An 18,804-nucleotide genomic window follows, 5' to 3' on the forward strand; every position below is an offset into this window, starting at 1 on the left:
GTTCATTCTAAGTTTTATTAAAAATGCATTTGCTTTCTTTTAAAAATTCCGCAATTACTTTTTGGGCAACCCAATACAATCTTAACCATTTCGGATAAGAGTAAACTGAACGATGTAAACAGGATTTGTATCCGGTTATAGACCGATTTGAATCATACTTTGCATGGTATTACAATTTCTTACAGAAATCATTGTGCAAAATCAAAAGATCATTAACCTTTAACATCGTTTAATTTATTACTGATCAAACATTGTATTAAAATAATTGAATTTTGTTATTTTGCCAACTAGCCTCTATTATGCCTAATGGCGCTGAGGCGTTCATAAAAACTAATTGTAAGTTTTATAACGTATAAGTAAAAAATAAAAAAAAAAAAAAAAAAAAAAAAATTGCAATTAAATCTGCTAAGATTTGCGCCTTGAAGAGGCTCAAGAAGTTAAATCGGGAGATTCGTTATTACGTTGGCTACATCTAAACATGGACCGATTTTTCCTATTTAGAATCCCAGGTGACCTACGTCAGAAGTATTTGTACAAAATTTCGAGAGGCTAGCTTTACTCGTTCGAAAGTTACCGCGCTTGCTTTCTAGCACTAACGCTATTTTTAAGATTCTAGCCATAGATAAGCAAACTTAATTAAGGGCTCAAGAAGTCAAATCCAGGGATCGGTTTATATGGGGGCCTTATTTGTTTATACATCGATTCGGATCATACTTGGGACAGATGTTAAAAGTCATAACACAAGTCTTTGTTCTAAATTTCCGCCAAATCGGATGAAATTTGAGGCTTATAAGAGCTCAAGAGGTCAAATCCGGGGATCGGTTTATATGGAAGCTATATCATGATATAGACCGATTTGGATGGTACTCGGCTCCGTTGTTGGGAGACATAACAGAATACTAAGTTCCAAATTTCCCCAAATCGTATGAAATTTGAGGCTTCCATCGGGAGATCGGTTTATATAGGAGCTATATCAGGATATGCACCGATTTGTACCGTAATCGGCTCCGTATTGTACCGTAATCGGTTGTTGGGAGACATAACAGAATACTGGGTGCAAAATTTCAGCCAAATCGGATAAAAATTGAGGCTTCCAGGGGCTCAAGAAGTCAAATCGGGAGATCGGTTTATATGGGAGCTATATCAGGTTCTTGACCGAATTAGACCGTACTTGGCGCAGTTGTTGGAACAACACTATGTGCAAAATTTCAGCCAAATCGGACAAAAGTTCTGGCTTCCATGGGTTCAAGAAGTCAAATCGGGAGATCTGTTTATATGGGAGCTACATCAGGTTCTTGACCGATTTGGATCGTACTTGGCACAGTTGTTGAAAGTTATAACAAAACACTATGCGCAAAATTTCAGCCAAATTTGACAAAAATTGGTGCTTTCAGGGGCTCAAGAAGTCAAATCGGGAGATCAGTTTATATAGGAGCTATATCTACATCTGACGGTATTAAGTATCTGTGCAAAATTTCAAGCGGCTAGCTTACGCGTTCGACCTCTTTCGTGATTTCGATAGACGGACAGGCGGACGGACATGGCTAGATCGACTCAGAACGTCAAGACGATCAAGAATGTGTATACTTTATGGGGTCTTAAACGAATATTTCGAGGTGTTACAAAAGGAATGCCTAGATTAGTATACCCCCATACTATGGTGGTGGGTATAAATACCCAAATTGCAATTCAGCATAAATTTATGCGCAATGCCTATCCGATTTGGCTGAAATTTTGCATGAAGTGTTTCGTTGTGACTTCCAGCAACTGTGCTTAGTATGGTTTAAATCGGTCCATAACCTAATATAGCTGCCATATAAACCGATCTGGGATCTTGACTTCTTGAGCCTCTAGAGGGCGCAATTATTATCCGATGTCGCTGAAATTTAGCATGAGGTGTTCTTTTATGACTTCCAACAACTGTGCTAAGTATGGTTCAAATCGGTCCATAATTTGATAAAGCTGCCATGTAAACTGATCTGGGATCTTGACTTCTTGAGCCTCTAGAGGGCACTAGAGGGCGCAATTTAGCATGACCTTCAACATACGTGTCAAATATGGTCTGAATCGGTTTATAGCCTGTTAAAGCTCCCATATAAACCTATCATCTAATTTTTTTGGAGCCCCTAAAGGGCTCAATTCCTATACGAATTGGCTGAAATTTCACACAATGACTTCTACTATGGCTCCATAACTTGATATAGCTCCAAAGCATAGCAATTCTTTTCTTATATCCTTTGTTTACATAAAAACAGATATCGGTTAACCGATTCGGCTCGGCCGAACTTAGCTCGCTTTTACTTGTTTAATATTCAAATGGAATAAATGTTATTTTAGTCATTAATAGGCAAAAGTTCATTAACCCGTGCAACAGGAAATAATTTTTAAGAATACAAGTGATAAGGCGTTAAGTTCGGCCGGGCCGAATTTTGGATACCCACCACCTTGGGCATGTATATAAACCACCTCTCATCAGAATCCGGTAAAGAAAAATACATAATTTATGTCCCCATAACAGCTTTATCGAAATATGGTCCGAATTGGACCGAATTCGACATGGATCTTGAGTGGTCTAATAAGTACAAATCATTTTTCTGTTCTGCACAACAAAATATTGGTATTTTTGATAGCCATATCCAAATATAGACCGATCTGAACCATATGGGCCTAAAACCTTTAATCGAGAGATCGGTCTATATGGCAGCTTTATCCAAATCTAGACCGATCTGGGTCAAAATGCAGAAAGTTGTCAATGAGCCTACTACAACTCACTGTCCCAAATTTCGGCGAAATCGGACAATAAATACGACTTTTGTGGACCCAAGACTTTAAATCGAGATATCGGTCTATATGGCAGCTATAGCCAAATCTGGACCGATCTGATCCAAATTGAAGGCTAATGTTGAAGGGCCTAACACAACTCACTGTCCCAAATTTCGGCGAAATCGGACAATAAATGCGACTTTTGTGGGCCCAAGACCTTAAATCGAGATATCGGTCTATATGGCAGCTATAGCCAAATCTGGACCGATCTGATCCAAATTGAATGGTAATGTTTAAGGGCCTAACACAACTCACTGTCCCAAATTTTGGCAAAATCGGACAATAAATGCGCCTTTTTTGGGCCCAAGACCTTATATCTAGTGTTCGGTCTATGCAAATCCGATTCAAGTTTAAGCTCAATGATAAGGGGCCTCCTTTTTATAGCCGAGTCCGAACAGCGTGCCGCAGTGCGACACCTTTTTAGAGGGAAGTTTTACATGGCATAGTACCTCACAAATGTTGCCAGCGTTTGGAGGGGAAAACCACAGCTGCAAATTTTTTCTGATGGTCTCGCCAGGATTCCAACCCAGACGTTCAGCGTCATAGGCGGACATGCTACCCGCTGCGCTACGGTGGCCATATCGGTCTATATGGCAGCTATATCCAAAACTGAACCGATCTGGGCCAAATTGACGAAGGATATCTAAAGGCCTAACACAACCCACTGTCCCAAATTTCAGCAAAATCGGATAATTAAATGTGGCTGTTATGGGCCTAAGACCCTAAATCAAAGGATCGGTCTATATGGGGGCTATATCAATATATAGTCCGATATAGCCCATCTTCGAGCTTAACCTGCTTATAGACAAAAAAAGAATCTGTGCAAAGTTTCAGCTCAATATCTCTATTTTTGAAGACTGTAGCGTGATTTCAACAGACAGACGGACATGCCTAGATCGTCTTAGATTTTTTTGCTGATCAAGAATATATATACTTTATAGGGTCGGAAATGGATGTTTCAATGTGTTGCAAACGGATTGACAAAATGAATATACCCCCATCCTTCGGTGGTGGCTATAAACAGTCAAAACGTCATCACCCTAATGTATATGCTTCAGAAACCTTTAAAGTAGCGTTGGGCCCATGTGCTAGTGTGCGTAATATTTACAACCCCATGGGCTTATGCTCTTGCACACGTACACAAATATGTGCAATAGTGTGAGTGTTTTTGCCCGTCACTGCTTTAGAGCAATGTAAAGTATTGTATTTGCAAAGAATATCTTCCGTTAGTTATTTGGATTTATACATATATTTATATGTATAGTTGAACTCAACCAATAAAACTGATTTTTTAGCGTTACATCGTTTCGATTTGCGTCGCGATTTTTCGGAACCAATCACGACGTAACTCGAGGTATTGTAATTTTTGATTTCTGATAGATATCTTTTGTCTCACATCATCTATTGCCCAAAATTAGATATTGTGTTCATAGAGCTTTTTGATCTTAATAATCCGTTCCACTAATCGCGTTAATTGTCATAAATAAATAAAAAAAACTTCATGGCGCTATGGTGTTGTTGTTGTTGTGTTTATTTTTTCAACTGTTTTTGTTTTTATTCAGAAATCACTACATTCTTGTATGTGGGGACGCATGTGTGTGATGGATGGGTGGGCGGTTGGTCGGTCGGTCGTGCGGTTTGTACAGATGTATTCACTCTCTAGCTAAGATGTTGTGTGACGGGGATTCACAAACGGGATGAAGATACACTCATGGGATTGTGTTCCATGGTGTGTTGTTTCTTTGGTATTAAAATGCTTACAATAACAAAATACTTTTTTTTTTTGCTGTTTGCTAATTTGCAAAATGTTTAACACTTATTTAAATAATTAGACACATAAAAGAAGAATGTTGTCGATGATGGGAGAGACAGCATCCATCCATTCAAGCAGATGGCGGACGACTGTGTGATTGATGTGTGCCATCAACATTCGCCCAGTGGACATCATACAGGTGTTGTATGTGAAAGATGTGAGTGCGTTTTATGGGCTTATGACTAGTTTTTGGGGCTGGTGGGTGCATCTTCTATTCGCCAGTCATCATCTCCATGAATTCTGAAATTAGAACCACGACAAGAAAGAGATCATAGTATATGATTAGTGAAATGGCCAAATATAAATATTTTTTTAATGAGACATTTATTAGTGACAACTAAAAGAAAAAATAATCATAAAACGAAATAACGACATCATCAAAATAAACCATAAACATTGAGGTGGGAGGACCACCCTCTCGCCCTTATCGAAACAAAGATCAAAGATTTGTGTTTTATATATTCCAAGGAAAGCTTCCCACCTATGCACGATGCCACAACATCTGTCACAAGGACCATTAACATGTCCCATGATTGCCTTTCTGTGTTTGTTCGATTTCATTTGTTTGCTGTTTGATAATACCATAGCAGCAGCAGCAGCATCGGGTCGATTCTAGCAGATTGTGTTTATATTGTGTAGAGTAAAAATACCATCATCTGATTTGTTTATATATTCACTGTGATTTTATTTACTTTTCCATGAGAATCGGCTACAAAATAATTAAAAATAAAATCTCCATACATATCAATTGTTTTCCTAATGCTCTACCTTTTGGCCGTCTCGACAAATGAAAGACACTAAATCACAGCAAGGTATTGGCAGTTCTCTGACAGGAAAATGATAATCGCAGCATGGTTGTTTTAAAATTTTTATTGGAAGCAATAAACAGCTTTGGAAATATTAAGATTTAGAAGAACATTTTGTGTAGGTTGGTCTGGAAGGAAACATAGGCTATATAATTTTTGATATCGGAAGGGGGGGGCGGACCCTCCCCCTTACCCCAAGAGTACTTCCCAAAAATAAAAGTGGACCGATCGGGACAATTTGGGACTCAAATGAAAGGTATTCAGGAGTAGAGTACGAATTTTATAATAAAATTTGGGTCCAAGTAACTGGGGGCCGCCCCAACCCCAAAAACCCCTAAAATAGGTGTTTTGGACTATCATGACAATATGGGACTCAAATGAAAGGTATACGGAAGTAGATTATGAATATGGTCACGAAGTAGGAATAGGCTTTATAATTTACTGATAACGGAAGGGGGCGGACCCTCAACCGTTAACCCAAAAACACCACCCAAAATCAAAAGTGGACCGATAAGGACAATATGGGTATCAAAAAGTATGCGGGAGTAGATAACGAATCGGGCATACAAATTCATGTCGAAGTATAGGGGGTAACCCCACCCCCAAAAAAACGCCCAAAATGGGCACATTAGCCAATCACGGATATATGGAACTCGGTTTGTTTGTTCCGTATAGACTGAAAAACGGCAGAACCGATTTTTCTCAAAATTTTCCCATATTGTGTAGGTTGGTCTGGAAGGAAACATAGGCTATATAATTTTTCGGTATGGGAAGGGGGACGGAACCTCCCCTTAATGCCAAAACACACAACCCAAAATCAAAAGTGGACCGTTTGGGACGGAGGCCACCGTAGCGCAGAGGTTAACATGTCCGCCTATAACGCTGAACGTCTGGGTTCGAATCCTGGCGAGACCACGAGATAAATTTTCAGCGGTGGTTTTCCCCTCCTAATGCTGGCAACATTTTTGAGTTACTATGTCATGTAAAACTTCTCTCCAAAAAGGTGTCGCACTGCGTCATGCCGTTCGGACTCGGCTAAAAAAAGGAGGCCCCTGATATATGAGAAGTTCATGGGCAAAAATTGTAAGAAAAAAATTTGGACCGATCGGGACAATATAGGTATCAAATGAAAGGGATTGAAGAGAAGAATACGAATATGATATTAAAAGTTGAGTCTTAGTACCCATCGGGCCGCCCCAACCCCAAAACTCCCCCAAATAGACTTATTGGACATTCATTTCAATATGGGGCTCATATGAAAGGTATTCCGGAGTAGATTTCGAATCTGGCATACAAAATCAGATCGAAGTATAGGGGGTCACGCCACACCACAAAAAAGCCATTAGACCCATTATGACTATATGATAGTTGGCTGAACCGATTTTATTAAAATGTTCACAGATTGTGTAAGTTTGTCTAGAAGGACACATAGGCTATATAATTTTTAGATATCGGATGGAGGCGGACCCTTCCCCTACACCAAAAACGCCACCCATATCCGAAAGTGGTCCGATGGGCACAATAAGGGTATCAAATGAAAGGTATTGGAGACCAGAAAACGAATATGGTATTAAAGTATTCAAGTATTTGGATTCAAGTTTAAACTCAATGATAAGGGGACTTTTTTATAGCCGAGTCCGAATGGCGTGACGCAGTGCGACATCTCTTTAAGGAAAATTTTTTACATGACCATACATGGCAAATGTCGCCAGCATTTAAGAAGGAATCACCACCGCTTTAAATTTTGTCCGATGTTATCGCCAGGATTTGTACGCAGGCGTTCCGCGTTACAGGCGGACATAAACTACAGTGGCACGAATTCGATATACACATTCAAGGCGAAGTGTCCCAACTCGAAAAAGTTTGAGAGTTAAAGAAGGCGCAGCGAAGCGGGCCCGGGCCCGCATGTCGAACTAGCCATGTCCGTCCGTTCGTCCGTCCGTCTGTCTGTCGAAAGCACACTAACTTTTGAAGGAGTGAAGCTAGCCGCTTGAAATTTTGCACAAATACTTCTTATAGGTGTAGGTCGGTTGGGATTGTAAATGGGCCAAATCGGTCCATGTTCTGATATAGCTGCCATATAAACCGATATTAGGTCTTGACTTCTTGAGCCTCTAGAGGGCGCAATTCTCATCCGATTTGACTGAAATCTTGCAAGTAGTGTTTTGACATCACTTCCAACAACTTATGGTCAAAATCGGTTCATAAGCGGATATAGCTCCAATATAAACCGATCTCTGGATTTTCCTCCTTGCGCCCCTACAAGGCGCAATTCTTATCCGAATGGACTGAAATATTACATGTTCTGGATTCAATTCATTTATGGTCCGAATCAGACTATACTTTATATAGCTCCAATAGCATAACAGTCATTATTCATTGTTCTTTGTGTGCCTAAAAAGAGATACTGCGCAAAGAACTCGACAAATGCGATCCATGGTGGAGGGTATATAAGATTTGGCCCTGCTGAACTTATCACGCTCCTACTTGTTTTACATATTTTTGGACATAAACTATTCCAAAAATGACAAATGGCCACTTGTTTAAAAACGCAGCTTTATATCATAATCCCAACCCCGTAGCAATTTTATAGATAACCTAGTTTAATTTGTTGCGATTCCATGTGGCAACACAAAAGCGATCCGGGTTAACATTGAGGACTAAGTGTCAGGGGGCCGCCCCACCCCCAAAACGGCAATGTAGGTCGATAGAGAGCCTATATATGGACTTAAGGACTTTCAGAAGCCCCATTGGAAAGACTGGGACACTATTTTTCATTCTTTTTAGACGGCGACTATAAAAACAATACTGCTTAAGTTTTGCACAATTCAATTAATTCAAAAATCTTTGTATCTGTAAGAGCAAATCTGAAGTCGAAAGAACTTTCTAACTCAACTAGCGCGAAATAATATTGTAAGAAAAAAATTTGGACCGATCGGGACAATATAGGTATCAAATGAAAGGGATTGAAGAGAAGAATACGAATATGATATTAAAAGTTGAGTCTTAGTACCCATCGGGCCGCCCCAACCCCAAAACTCCCCCAAATAGACTTATTGGACATTCATTTCAATATGGGGCTCATATGAAAGGTATTCCGGAGTAGATTTCGAATCTGGCATACAAAATCAGATCGAAGTATAGGGGGTCACGCCACACCACAAAAAAGCCATTAGACCCATTATGACTATATGATAGTTGGCTGAACCGATTTTATTAAAATGTTCACAGATTGTGTAAGTTTGTCTAGAAGGACACATAGGCTATATAATTTTTAGATATCGGATGGAGGCGGACCCTTCCCCTACACCAAAAACGCCACCCATATCCGAAAGTGGTCCGATGGGCACAATAAGGGTATCAAATGAAAGGTATTGGAGACCAGAAAACGAATATGGTATTAAAGTATTCAAGTATTTGGATTCAAGTTTAAACTCAATGATAAGGGGACTTTTTTATAGCCGAGTCCGAATGGCGTGACGCAGTGCGACATCTCTTTAAGGAAAATTTTTTACATGACCATACATGGCAAATGTCGCCAGCATTTAAGAAGGAATCACCACCGCTTTAAATTTTGTCCGATGTTATCGCCAGGATTTGTACGCAGGCGTTCCGCGTTACAGGCGGACATAAACTACAGTGGCACGAATTCGATATACACATTCAAGGCGAAGTGTCCCAACTCGAAAAAGTTTGAGAGTTAAAGAAGGCGCAGCGAAGCGGGCCCGGGCCCGCATGTCGAACTAGCCATGTCCGTCCGTTCGTCCGTCCGTCTGTCTGTCGAAAGCACACTAACTTTTGAAGGAGTGAAGCTAGCCGCTTGAAATTTTGCACAAATACTTCTTATAGGTGTAGGTCGGTTGGGATTGTAAATGGGCCAAATCGGTCCATGTTCTGATATAGCTGCCATATAAACCGATATTAGGTCTTGACTTCTTGAGCCTCTAGAGGGCGCAATTCTCATCCGATTTGACTGAAATCTTGCAAGTAGTGTTTTGACATCACTTCCAACAACTTATGGTCAAAATCGGTTCATAAGCGGATATAGCTCCAATATAAACCGATCTCTGGATTTTCCTCCTTGCGCCCCTACAAGGCGCAATTCTTATCCGAATGGACTGAAATATTACATGTTCTGGATTCAATTCATTTATGGTCCGAATCAGACTATACTTTATATAGCTCCAATAGCATAACAGTCATTATTCATTGTTCTTTGTGTGCCTAAAAAGAGATACTGCGCAAAGAACTCGACAAATGCGATCCATGGTGGAGGGTATATAAGATTTGGCCCTGCTGAACTTATCACGCTCCTACTTGTTTTACATATTTTTGGACATAAACTATTCCAAAAATGACAAATGGCCACTTGTTTAAAAACGCAGCTTTATATCATAATCCCAACCCCGTAGCAATTTTATAGATAACCTAGTTTAATTTGTTGCGATTCCATGTGGCAACACAAAAGCGATCCGGGTTAACATTGAGGACTAAGTGTCAGGGGGCCGCCCCACCCCCAAAACGGCAATGTAGGTCGATAGAGAGCCTATATATGGACTTAAGGACTTTCAGAAGCCCCATTGGAAAGACTGGGACACTATTTTTCATTCTTTTTAGACGGCGACTATAAAAACAATACTGCTTAAGTTTTGCACAATTCAATTAATTCAAAAATCTTTGTATCTGTAAGAGCAAATCTGAAGTCGAAAGAACTTTCTAACTCAACTAGCGCGAAATAATATTGTAAGAAAAAAATTTGGACCGATCGGGACAATATAGGTATCAAATGAAAGGGATTGAAGAGAAGAATACGAATATGATATTAAAAGTTGAGTCTTAGTACCCATCGGGCCGCCCCAACCCCAAAACTCCCCCAAATAGACTTATTGGACATTCATTTCAATATGGGGCTCATATGAAAGGTATTCCGGAGTAGATTTCGAATCTGGCATACAAAATCAGATCGAAGTATAGGGGGTCACGCCACACCACAAAAAAGCCATTAGACCCATTATGACTATATGATAGTTGGCTGAACCGATTTTATTAAAATGTTCACAGATTGTGTAAGTTTGTCTAGAAGGACACATAGGCTATATAATTTTTAGATATCGGATGGAGGCGGACCCTTCCCCTACACCAAAAACGCCACCCATATCCGAAAGTGGTCCGATGGGCACAATAAGGGTATCAAATGAAAGGTATTGGAGACCAGAAAACGAATATGGTATTAAAGTATTCAAGTATTTGGATTCAAGTTTAAACTCAATGATAAGGGGACTTTTTTATAGCCGAGTCCGAATGGCGTGACGCAGTGCGACATCTCTTTAAGGAAAATTTTTTACATGACCATACATGGCAAATGTCGCCAGCATTTAAGAAGGAATCACCACCGCTTTAAATTTTGTCCGATGTTATCGCCAGGATTTGTACGCAGGCGTTCCGCGTTACAGGCGGACATAAACTACAGTGGCACGAATTCGATATACACATTCAAGGCGAAGTGTCCCAACTCGAAAAAGTTTGAGAGTTAAAGAAGGCGCAGCGAAGCGGGCCCGGGCCCGCATGTCGAACTAGCCATGTCCGTCCGTTCGTCCGTCCGTCTGTCTGTCGAAAGCACACTAACTTTTGAAGGAGTGAAGCTAGCCGCTTGAAATTTTGCACAAATACTTCTTATAGGTGTAGGTCGGTTGGGATTGTAAATGGGCCAAATCGGTCCATGTTCTGATATAGCTGCCATATAAACCGATATTAGGTCTTGACTTCTTGAGCCTCTAGAGGGCGCAATTCTCATCCGATTTGACTGAAATCTTGCAAGTAGTGTTTTGACATCACTTCCAACAACTTATGGTCAAAATCGGTTCATAAGCGGATATAGCTCCAATATAAACCGATCTCTGGATTTTCCTCCTTGCGCCCCTACAAGGCGCAATTCTTATCCGAATGGACTGAAATATTACATGTTCTGGATTCAATTCATTTATGGTCCGAATCAGACTATACTTTATATAGCTCCAATAGCATAACAGTCATTATTCATTGTTCTTTGTGTGCCTAAAAAGAGATACTGCGCAAAGAACTCGACAAATGCGATCCATGGTGGAGGGTATATAAGATTTGGCCCTGCTGAACTTATCACGCTCCTACTTGTTTTACATATTTTTGGACATAAACTATTCCAAAAATGACAAATGGCCACTTGTTTAAAAACGCAGCTTTATATCATAATCCCAACCCCGTAGCAATTTTATAGATAACCTAGTTTAATTTGTTGCGATTCCATGTGGCAACACAAAAGCGATCCGGGTTAACATTGAGGACTAAGTGTCAGGGGGCCGCCCCACCCCCAAAACGGCAATGTAGGTCGATAGAGAGCCTATATATGGACTTAAGGACTTTCAGAAGCCCCATTGGAAAGACTGGGACACTATTTTTCATTCTTTTTAGACGGCGACTATAAAAACAATACTGCTTAAGTTTTGCACAATTCAATTAATTCAAAAATCTTTGTATCTGTAAGAGCAAATCTGAAGTCGAAAGAACTTTCTAACTCAACTAGCGCGAAATAATATTGTAAGAAAAAAATTTGGACCGATCGGGACAATATAGGTATCAAATGAAAGGGATTGAAGAGAAGAATACGAATATGATATTAAAAGTTGAGTCTTAGTACCCATCGGGCCGCCCCAACCCCAAAACTCCCCCAAATAGACTTATTGGACATTCATTTCAATATGGGGCTCATATGAAAGGTATTCCGGAGTAGATTTCGAATCTGGCATACAAAATCAGATCGAAGTATAGGGGGTCACGCCACACCACAAAAAAGCCATTAGACCCATTATGACTATATGATAGTTGGCTGAACCGATTTTATTAAAATGTTCACAGATTGTGTAAGTTTGTCTAGAAGGACACATAGGCTATATAATTTTTAGATATCGGATGGAGGCGGACCCTTCCCCTACACCAAAAACGCCACCCATATCCGAAAGTGGTCCGATGGGCACAATAAGGGTATCAAATGAAAGGTATTGGAGACCAGAAAACGAATATGGTATTAAAGTATTCAAGTATTTGGATTCAAGTTTAAACTCAATGATAAGGGGACTTTTTTATAGCCGAGTCCGAATGGCGTGACGCAGTGCGACATCTCTTTAAGGAAAATTTTTTACATGACCATACATGGCAAATGTCGCCAGCATTTAAGAAGGAATCACCACCGCTTTAAATTTTGTCCGATGTTATCGCCAGGATTTGTACGCAGGCGTTCCGCGTTACAGGCGGACATAAACTACAGTGGCACGAATTCGATATACACATTCAAGGCGAAGTGTCCCAACTCGAAAAAGTTTGAGAGTTAAAGAAGGCGCAGCGAAGCGGGCCCGGGCCCGCATGTCGAACTAGCCATGTCCGTCCGTTCGTCCGTCCGTCTGTCTGTCGAAAGCACACTAACTTTTGAAGGAGTGAAGCTAGCCGCTTGAAATTTTGCACAAATACTTCTTATAGGTGTAGGTCGGTTGGGATTGTAAATGGGCCAAATCGGTCCATGTTCTGATATAGCTGCCATATAAACCGATATTAGGTCTTGACTTCTTGAGCCTCTAGAGGGCGCAATTCTCATCCGATTTGACTGAAATCTTGCAAGTAGTGTTTTGACATCACTTCCAACAACTTATGGTCAAAATCGGTTCATAAGCGGATATAGCTCCAATATAAACCGATCTCTGGATTTTCCTCCTTGCGCCCCTACAAGGCGCAATTCTTATCCGAATGGACTGAAATATTACATGTTCTGGATTCAATTCATTTATGGTCCGAATCAGACTATACTTTATATAGCTCCAATAGCATAACAGTCATTATTCATTGTTCTTTGTGTGCCTAAAAAGAGATACTGCGCAAAGAACTCGACAAATGCGATCCATGGTGGAGGGTATATAAGATTTGGCCCTGCTGAACTTATCACGCTCCTACTTGTTTTACATATTTTTGGACATAAACTATTCCAAAAATGACAAATGGCCACTTGTTTAAAAACGCAGCTTTATATCATAATCCCAACCCCGTAGCAATTTTATAGATAACCTAGTTTAATTTGTTGCGATTCCATGTGGCAACACAAAAGCGATCCGGGTTAACATTGAGGACTAAGTGTCAGGGGGCCGCCCCACCCCCAAAACGGCAATGTAGGTCGATAGAGAGCCTATATATGGACTTAAGGACTTTCAGAAGCCCCATTGGAAAGACTGGGACACTATTTTTCATTCTTTTTAGACGGCGACTATAAAAACAATACTGCTTAAGTTTTGCACAATTCAATTAATTCAAAAATCTTTGTATCTGTAAGAGCAAATCTGAAGTCGAAAGAACTTTCTAACTCAACTAGCGCGAAATAATATTATCTGCATGAAACCCTTCTATATTTGTTTGCTACAATTCAATTCATTTGAAAATATTTAAGGTCCAACTTACCATCGAAATCTACGGTGCCGGAACGATCAGAATCAATTTCTTCAATCATGATGTCCAATTCTTGTTCGGTCAAAGCATCATCCAATTCCTTGAGAATTTCTCTAAGACATGAGGTGGGAATGTAACCATTGCCTTGTTTGTCATACAGACGGAAGGCTTCACGCAATTCCTTTTGCATGGCTTCAGCATCTTCCTCAACAATGAACTTGGCAGCCAACTGTACGAATTCCTCAAATTCCAAGCGACCGGATTCTAAAAGAAGTCAACTTTTTGAAAAATGCTCCCATTGAAAGAGGTTTCACAAGACTACTTACTATCTTCATCAACTTCATCAATGAGTTCATCAAGGATCTTCTTGTCGAAGGGTTGACCCATCAGACGCAAGATATCAGCTACCAGGTCGGTGGATATGCTGCCGGTCTTTTGGCTGTCAAAGCTGTTGAAAGCCTTTTGCAAAACTATATCCAAAAGAGAAAACCAAGAAATTAGTCAAAAAAAAAAAATTAACAGTTTTCTTATCGCATTTGAACCTACCGGCAATTTGCTCGGGTGTAAGATCTTCATCCTAAAGGCAGGAAATAAAGAAAAAAAAATTTTTTTAATGTTCTGTTTTTTTTCATGGTTCGCTTTTTCTATGTGCGTTTTTAGTTGGTATTTACCACAGGGATAACTACCAAACCAATGTTTGCCCAACTCATTTTCACATTTTCACTTTAATCCACTTGCATGTTTAAGCTTTTTCTTATATTTTACTTACAACGCTGCTCATTTTGTCAAATTATTGTTTCTAAAAGTTAACGAACAAAAATTTAGATGATTTTAAGCGAACGTCCTTTCCGGTCTGCGTTCTTGCTTCGACTGTTGTTGATTTTGAACAACAATACTTCCAAAATTTTACCAGCCATGTTATAGCGTTGCAGATCGACGACGTCGACGCCTGGGGTTGTTACTCTATATGTGTCCGTCTAAAACATACCATTTGCCAATGTACATATGGCTGCGTCTGTGGCGACTTCGTCCCACACATTGCACAGTAATAAACTCGTTCAGCAGCCAGCCAACACCTAACAGCATCTCTTCTAGCTGTTGTCCATATCAGCATCATCAATATCCATAGAATTTTTCATAGCCTTTTGCCACAAAAGCCTACAGTTAAAAAAATAATTACATGAAATGCTGCACATTGCATTGCTAATTGAAATCTCTAGAAGACATATGTAATGAAGACTATGTTACACCCATCAAGACTGAACATAGAAGTTGTAGACACAGGGTAAACATTAACCCAAGTTAAGCATTTTCCTAAATATTTGATTTTTTAGTATATATGTAAACCCCCTTTCGTCACAATCCGGTGAAAATTGGATAACTTATGCACCCAAATTTGGCACAGACATTGAGTGGTCTAATAAATATAAGTCACTGTTGAATTTTGCATTTCAAATTTCACCTAAATCGCGTAATAAAGCTTCACCCCCTTAACCGGTATATCGGTCCATATGACAGCTTTATATAAATACAGTCCTATTTTTACCATATTTCGGTCGGATGGCGGGTGGCCTAAAACTACTCACTGTTTCAAATTTCAGTGAAATTGGATAAAAAATAATGATTCTATAGGCTTCAGACCCTTTTCGGGAGATCGGTCTATATGGCAGCTATATGTAAATATAGTCCAATCCAAACCACATTTGGGGCGGATGTCGGGAGACCTAAAACTACTCACTGTATCAAATTTCAGCGAAATTGGGTAATAAATAGGGCCTTTATGGACTTCAGACCCTTTATCGGCAGATCGGCCTATATGACAGCTGTATCTAAATATAGTCCGATCTGAACCATATTAAGGTTCGAAGTTGAGAGGCCTGAAACTATTCACTGTTTTAAATTTCAGGGAAATCGGTTAAAAAATAAAGCTTTCATGGCCTTCAGACCCTTTATCGGGAGATCGGTCTATATGGCAGCTATATCTAAATATAGTCCGATCTGAACCATACTAAGGTCAGATGTCGGGAGACTTAAAATAACCCACTGTTTGATATATCAGCGAAATCGGGTAATAATTAAAGCTTTTATGGGCTTCAGACCCTTTATCGGCAGATCGGTCTATATGGCAGCTATATCTAAATATAGTCCGATCAGAACCATATTTGGGTCAGATGTCGGGAGGCTTAAAATAACGCACCGTTTCAAATATCAGCGAAATCGGGTAATAAATAAAGCTATTGTGGTCTTCAGACCCTTTATCGGGAGATCGGTCTATATGGCAGCTATATCTAAATATAACGCGATCAGAGCCGTATTTGGGTCAGATGTCGGGAGGCCTAAAACTACTCACTGTTTCAAATTTCAGCAAAATCGAATGAAAAATTAAGCATTTAAGGTGATTAGACCCTTTATCGGAAAATCGGTCTATATAGCAGCTATATCCAAATATGGTCCGATTTGGTCCGTTCAAGAACTGAGGCCGAGTCCGAGTACGAACAACATGTCGCAGTGCGAGACCTCCTTGTGGAGAAGTTTTAACATGGCTGCCATACCAATTGGTACAGTACCTCACAAATGTCACCACCATTTGAAGGGGATAACCACCGTTAAAAATTTTTCTAATGTTCGTGCCAGGAGCAATAAAACTATTTTTATACCCACCACCAAAGGATGGGAGTATATTCATTTTGTCATTCCATCCTTCCTTAATTTGGCCCAGATCGGTCCAGATTTAGATATAGCTGCCATATAGACCGATCTCTCGATATAAGGTTTTGGGCCCATTAAAGACGCATTTAAGGCTTTGGGCACATAAAATGCGGATTTATTGTCCAATGTCGCCGATATTTGGGACAGTGAGTTAAGTAAAGCCCCTCGACATATTTCTGCAATATGGCACAGATCGGTCCAGATTTGGATACAACTGTCATATAGACCGATTTCTCGATTTAAGGTTTTGGGGCCATAAAAGGCGCAATTAGTGTCCGTGTTTATTGTCCGAGTTCGCCGAAATTTGGGACAGTGAGTTGTGTAAGGACCTTCGACATCCTTCTTCAATTTGGCCCAGATATGTCCAGATTTGAATACAGCTTTCATATAGACCGATATCTCGATTTAGGGTCTTAAACCTATAAAGGCCACATATATTGTCCGATGTCGCCGAAATTTGGGACAGTGAGTTGTGTAGGAACCTTCAACATCCTTCTTCAATTTGGCCCAGATAGGTCCAGATTTGGATATAGCCGTGTTCGCCGAAATTTGGGACAGTGAGTTGTGTTAGGCTTTTCGACATCCTTGTCGTATATGGTTCAGATCGGTTTATTTTATATCTACTAAAGAGATCATTATTTTTTTATACGCAATTGAGCAATAACTTGTACTTATTAGTATTTGGTCCAAATCGAAACATATTTCGATATAGCTGCTATGGGGCATAAGGTATGCATTTTTCACGGGATTTTGACGAAAGGTGGTTTACGTATGTGGTGGGTGGTCGGTATCCAAAGTCCGGCCCGGCCGATCTTAACGCTTTTTTACTTGTTTCTTTCGTTAATCATTCAAGGGGGATAACAAAAATTTGCATTTTCATTATTAGGCTACAAATTTCTATAACAGTCATCAATAAAACAAATATCATGCAACTGGCATTTCTAGTTTTATATACCAGTGTGAAGTTGGTAACATTTCGTGTCAGCTACCCTGTAGTATGCTGCGGTTCAATCGTCGGGATTACGTTCTTCTAGCAGCTGCATATCATTCCACAGCTCGCCTTAGCTGGGTTAACAGCTTTCGGCTTTTGCTTGTTGGTCCTTATTCCAGGTACTGCAGTCCTGACCATTTTTTGACTCATGGGGTTCTATATATATATGGATCGTGGGAAGTCTGCTCCTCTGCTATTCTTTCAGTAAAATTGCCTAGGTAGATGCCATTAGAATTCTCCCTTTTCCGTAAAACATATGTCGTTTTGAAGTAATAGGTAAAGGCACTTTCAGTCTGGAAGTTAAAAAATATCTTGATATATATGATTCGGATTTTTTTTTTTTTTGCAGAATATATGAATTTTATGCCAGATGTTATACAAGTAGCAAGTATTTCGATAATCAAGTAGTCGTTTGACATTTTTTTAAATTGAATTATTATGCTAATAAGAGAAATACCATAGAAATCATAATTGATTGGTGGGAATAATTTAAAAATCATTTTATTTTTGGTTTTTATGTGTTTAATCCAGTTTGCAAGAGAATCCAACAAAATGAATTGGTAATGTAGATAAATCCGGTTACCAGAAATTATAAAAAGGCCAATAACTCAAAATTTTTATGATGTCTTTATGTCTGAAGACAAGCATTGTACATTGCTATATTCCTTAAAAATCCAAAGAGTTGAAAATCAATATTTTCTTTTAACTTTGAATAGTTTGAAAATCGTACTTTGGATTTTTTTATCGATACAGTCAACCAATTCATCCACTTGTATTTTTATACCCACCACCAAAGGATGGGGGTATATTCATTTGGTCATTCCGTTTGCAACACATCGAAATATCCATTTCTGACCCTATAAAGAATATTTATTCTTGATCAGCGTAAAAATCTAAGACGATCTAGCCATGTCCGTCCGTCTGTCTGTTGAAATCACGATATAGTTTTTAAAAATAGAGATATTGAGCTTAAACTAAAAATAAAAGCCACTTTTATTATCCGATTTTGCTGAAATTTGAAGCAGAGAGTTATGTTGGGCCCTTTGAAATCCTTCTTCAATTTGGCTCAGATCGGTCCAGATTTGGATAGAGCTGCAATATAGACCGATCTCTGGATTTAAAGTCTTGGCCCCATAAAAGGGGCATTTCGTCCGATGTCGGCGAAATTCGGGACAGTGAGTTAAGTTAGTCCCCCGATA

At 39.6% G+C, this 18,804-nt stretch overlaps 1 protein-coding gene across 1 annotated transcript; it reads right to left on the bottom strand.

The window, feature by feature from the left end:
* Positions 1-4,336: 4,336 nt before the first annotated feature.
* On the bottom strand, positions 4,337-14,802 carry LOC106092787 (troponin C). Its single transcript, XM_013259713.2, has 5 exons — positions 14,675-14,802; positions 14,452-14,482; positions 14,232-14,375; positions 13,918-14,169; positions 4,337-4,876 (listed from the first exon to the last, which is right to left on the bottom strand). Exons 1-5 carry the CDS (start codon positions 14,684-14,686, stop codon positions 4,848-4,850), a joined length of 468 nt encoding a protein of 155 aa, XP_013115167.1. The 5' UTR covers positions 14,687-14,802; the 3' UTR covers positions 4,337-4,847.
* Between the last annotated feature and the right edge of the window lie 4,002 nt (positions 14,803-18,804).

The sequence above is a fragment of the Stomoxys calcitrans genome, chromosome 1, assembly GCF_963082655.1.
Source record: "Stomoxys calcitrans chromosome 1, idStoCalc2.1, whole genome shotgun sequence".
In the NCBI taxonomy this organism is placed as follows: domain Eukaryota; kingdom Metazoa; phylum Arthropoda; class Insecta; order Diptera; family Muscidae; genus Stomoxys; species Stomoxys calcitrans.

Bases quoted from the DNA above. Each gene is read 5' to 3' on its own strand.
- LOC106092787 (XM_013259713.2), bottom strand. The intron at 14,376-14,451 runs GTAGGTTCAAAT...TTTTGGATATAG, and splicing joins TACACCCGAGCAAATTGCCG to TTTTGCAAAAGGCTTTCAAC. The intron at 14,170-14,231 runs GTAAGTAGTCTT...GACTTCTTTTAG, and splicing joins TGATGAAGTTGATGAAGATA to AATCCGGTCGCTTGGAATTT.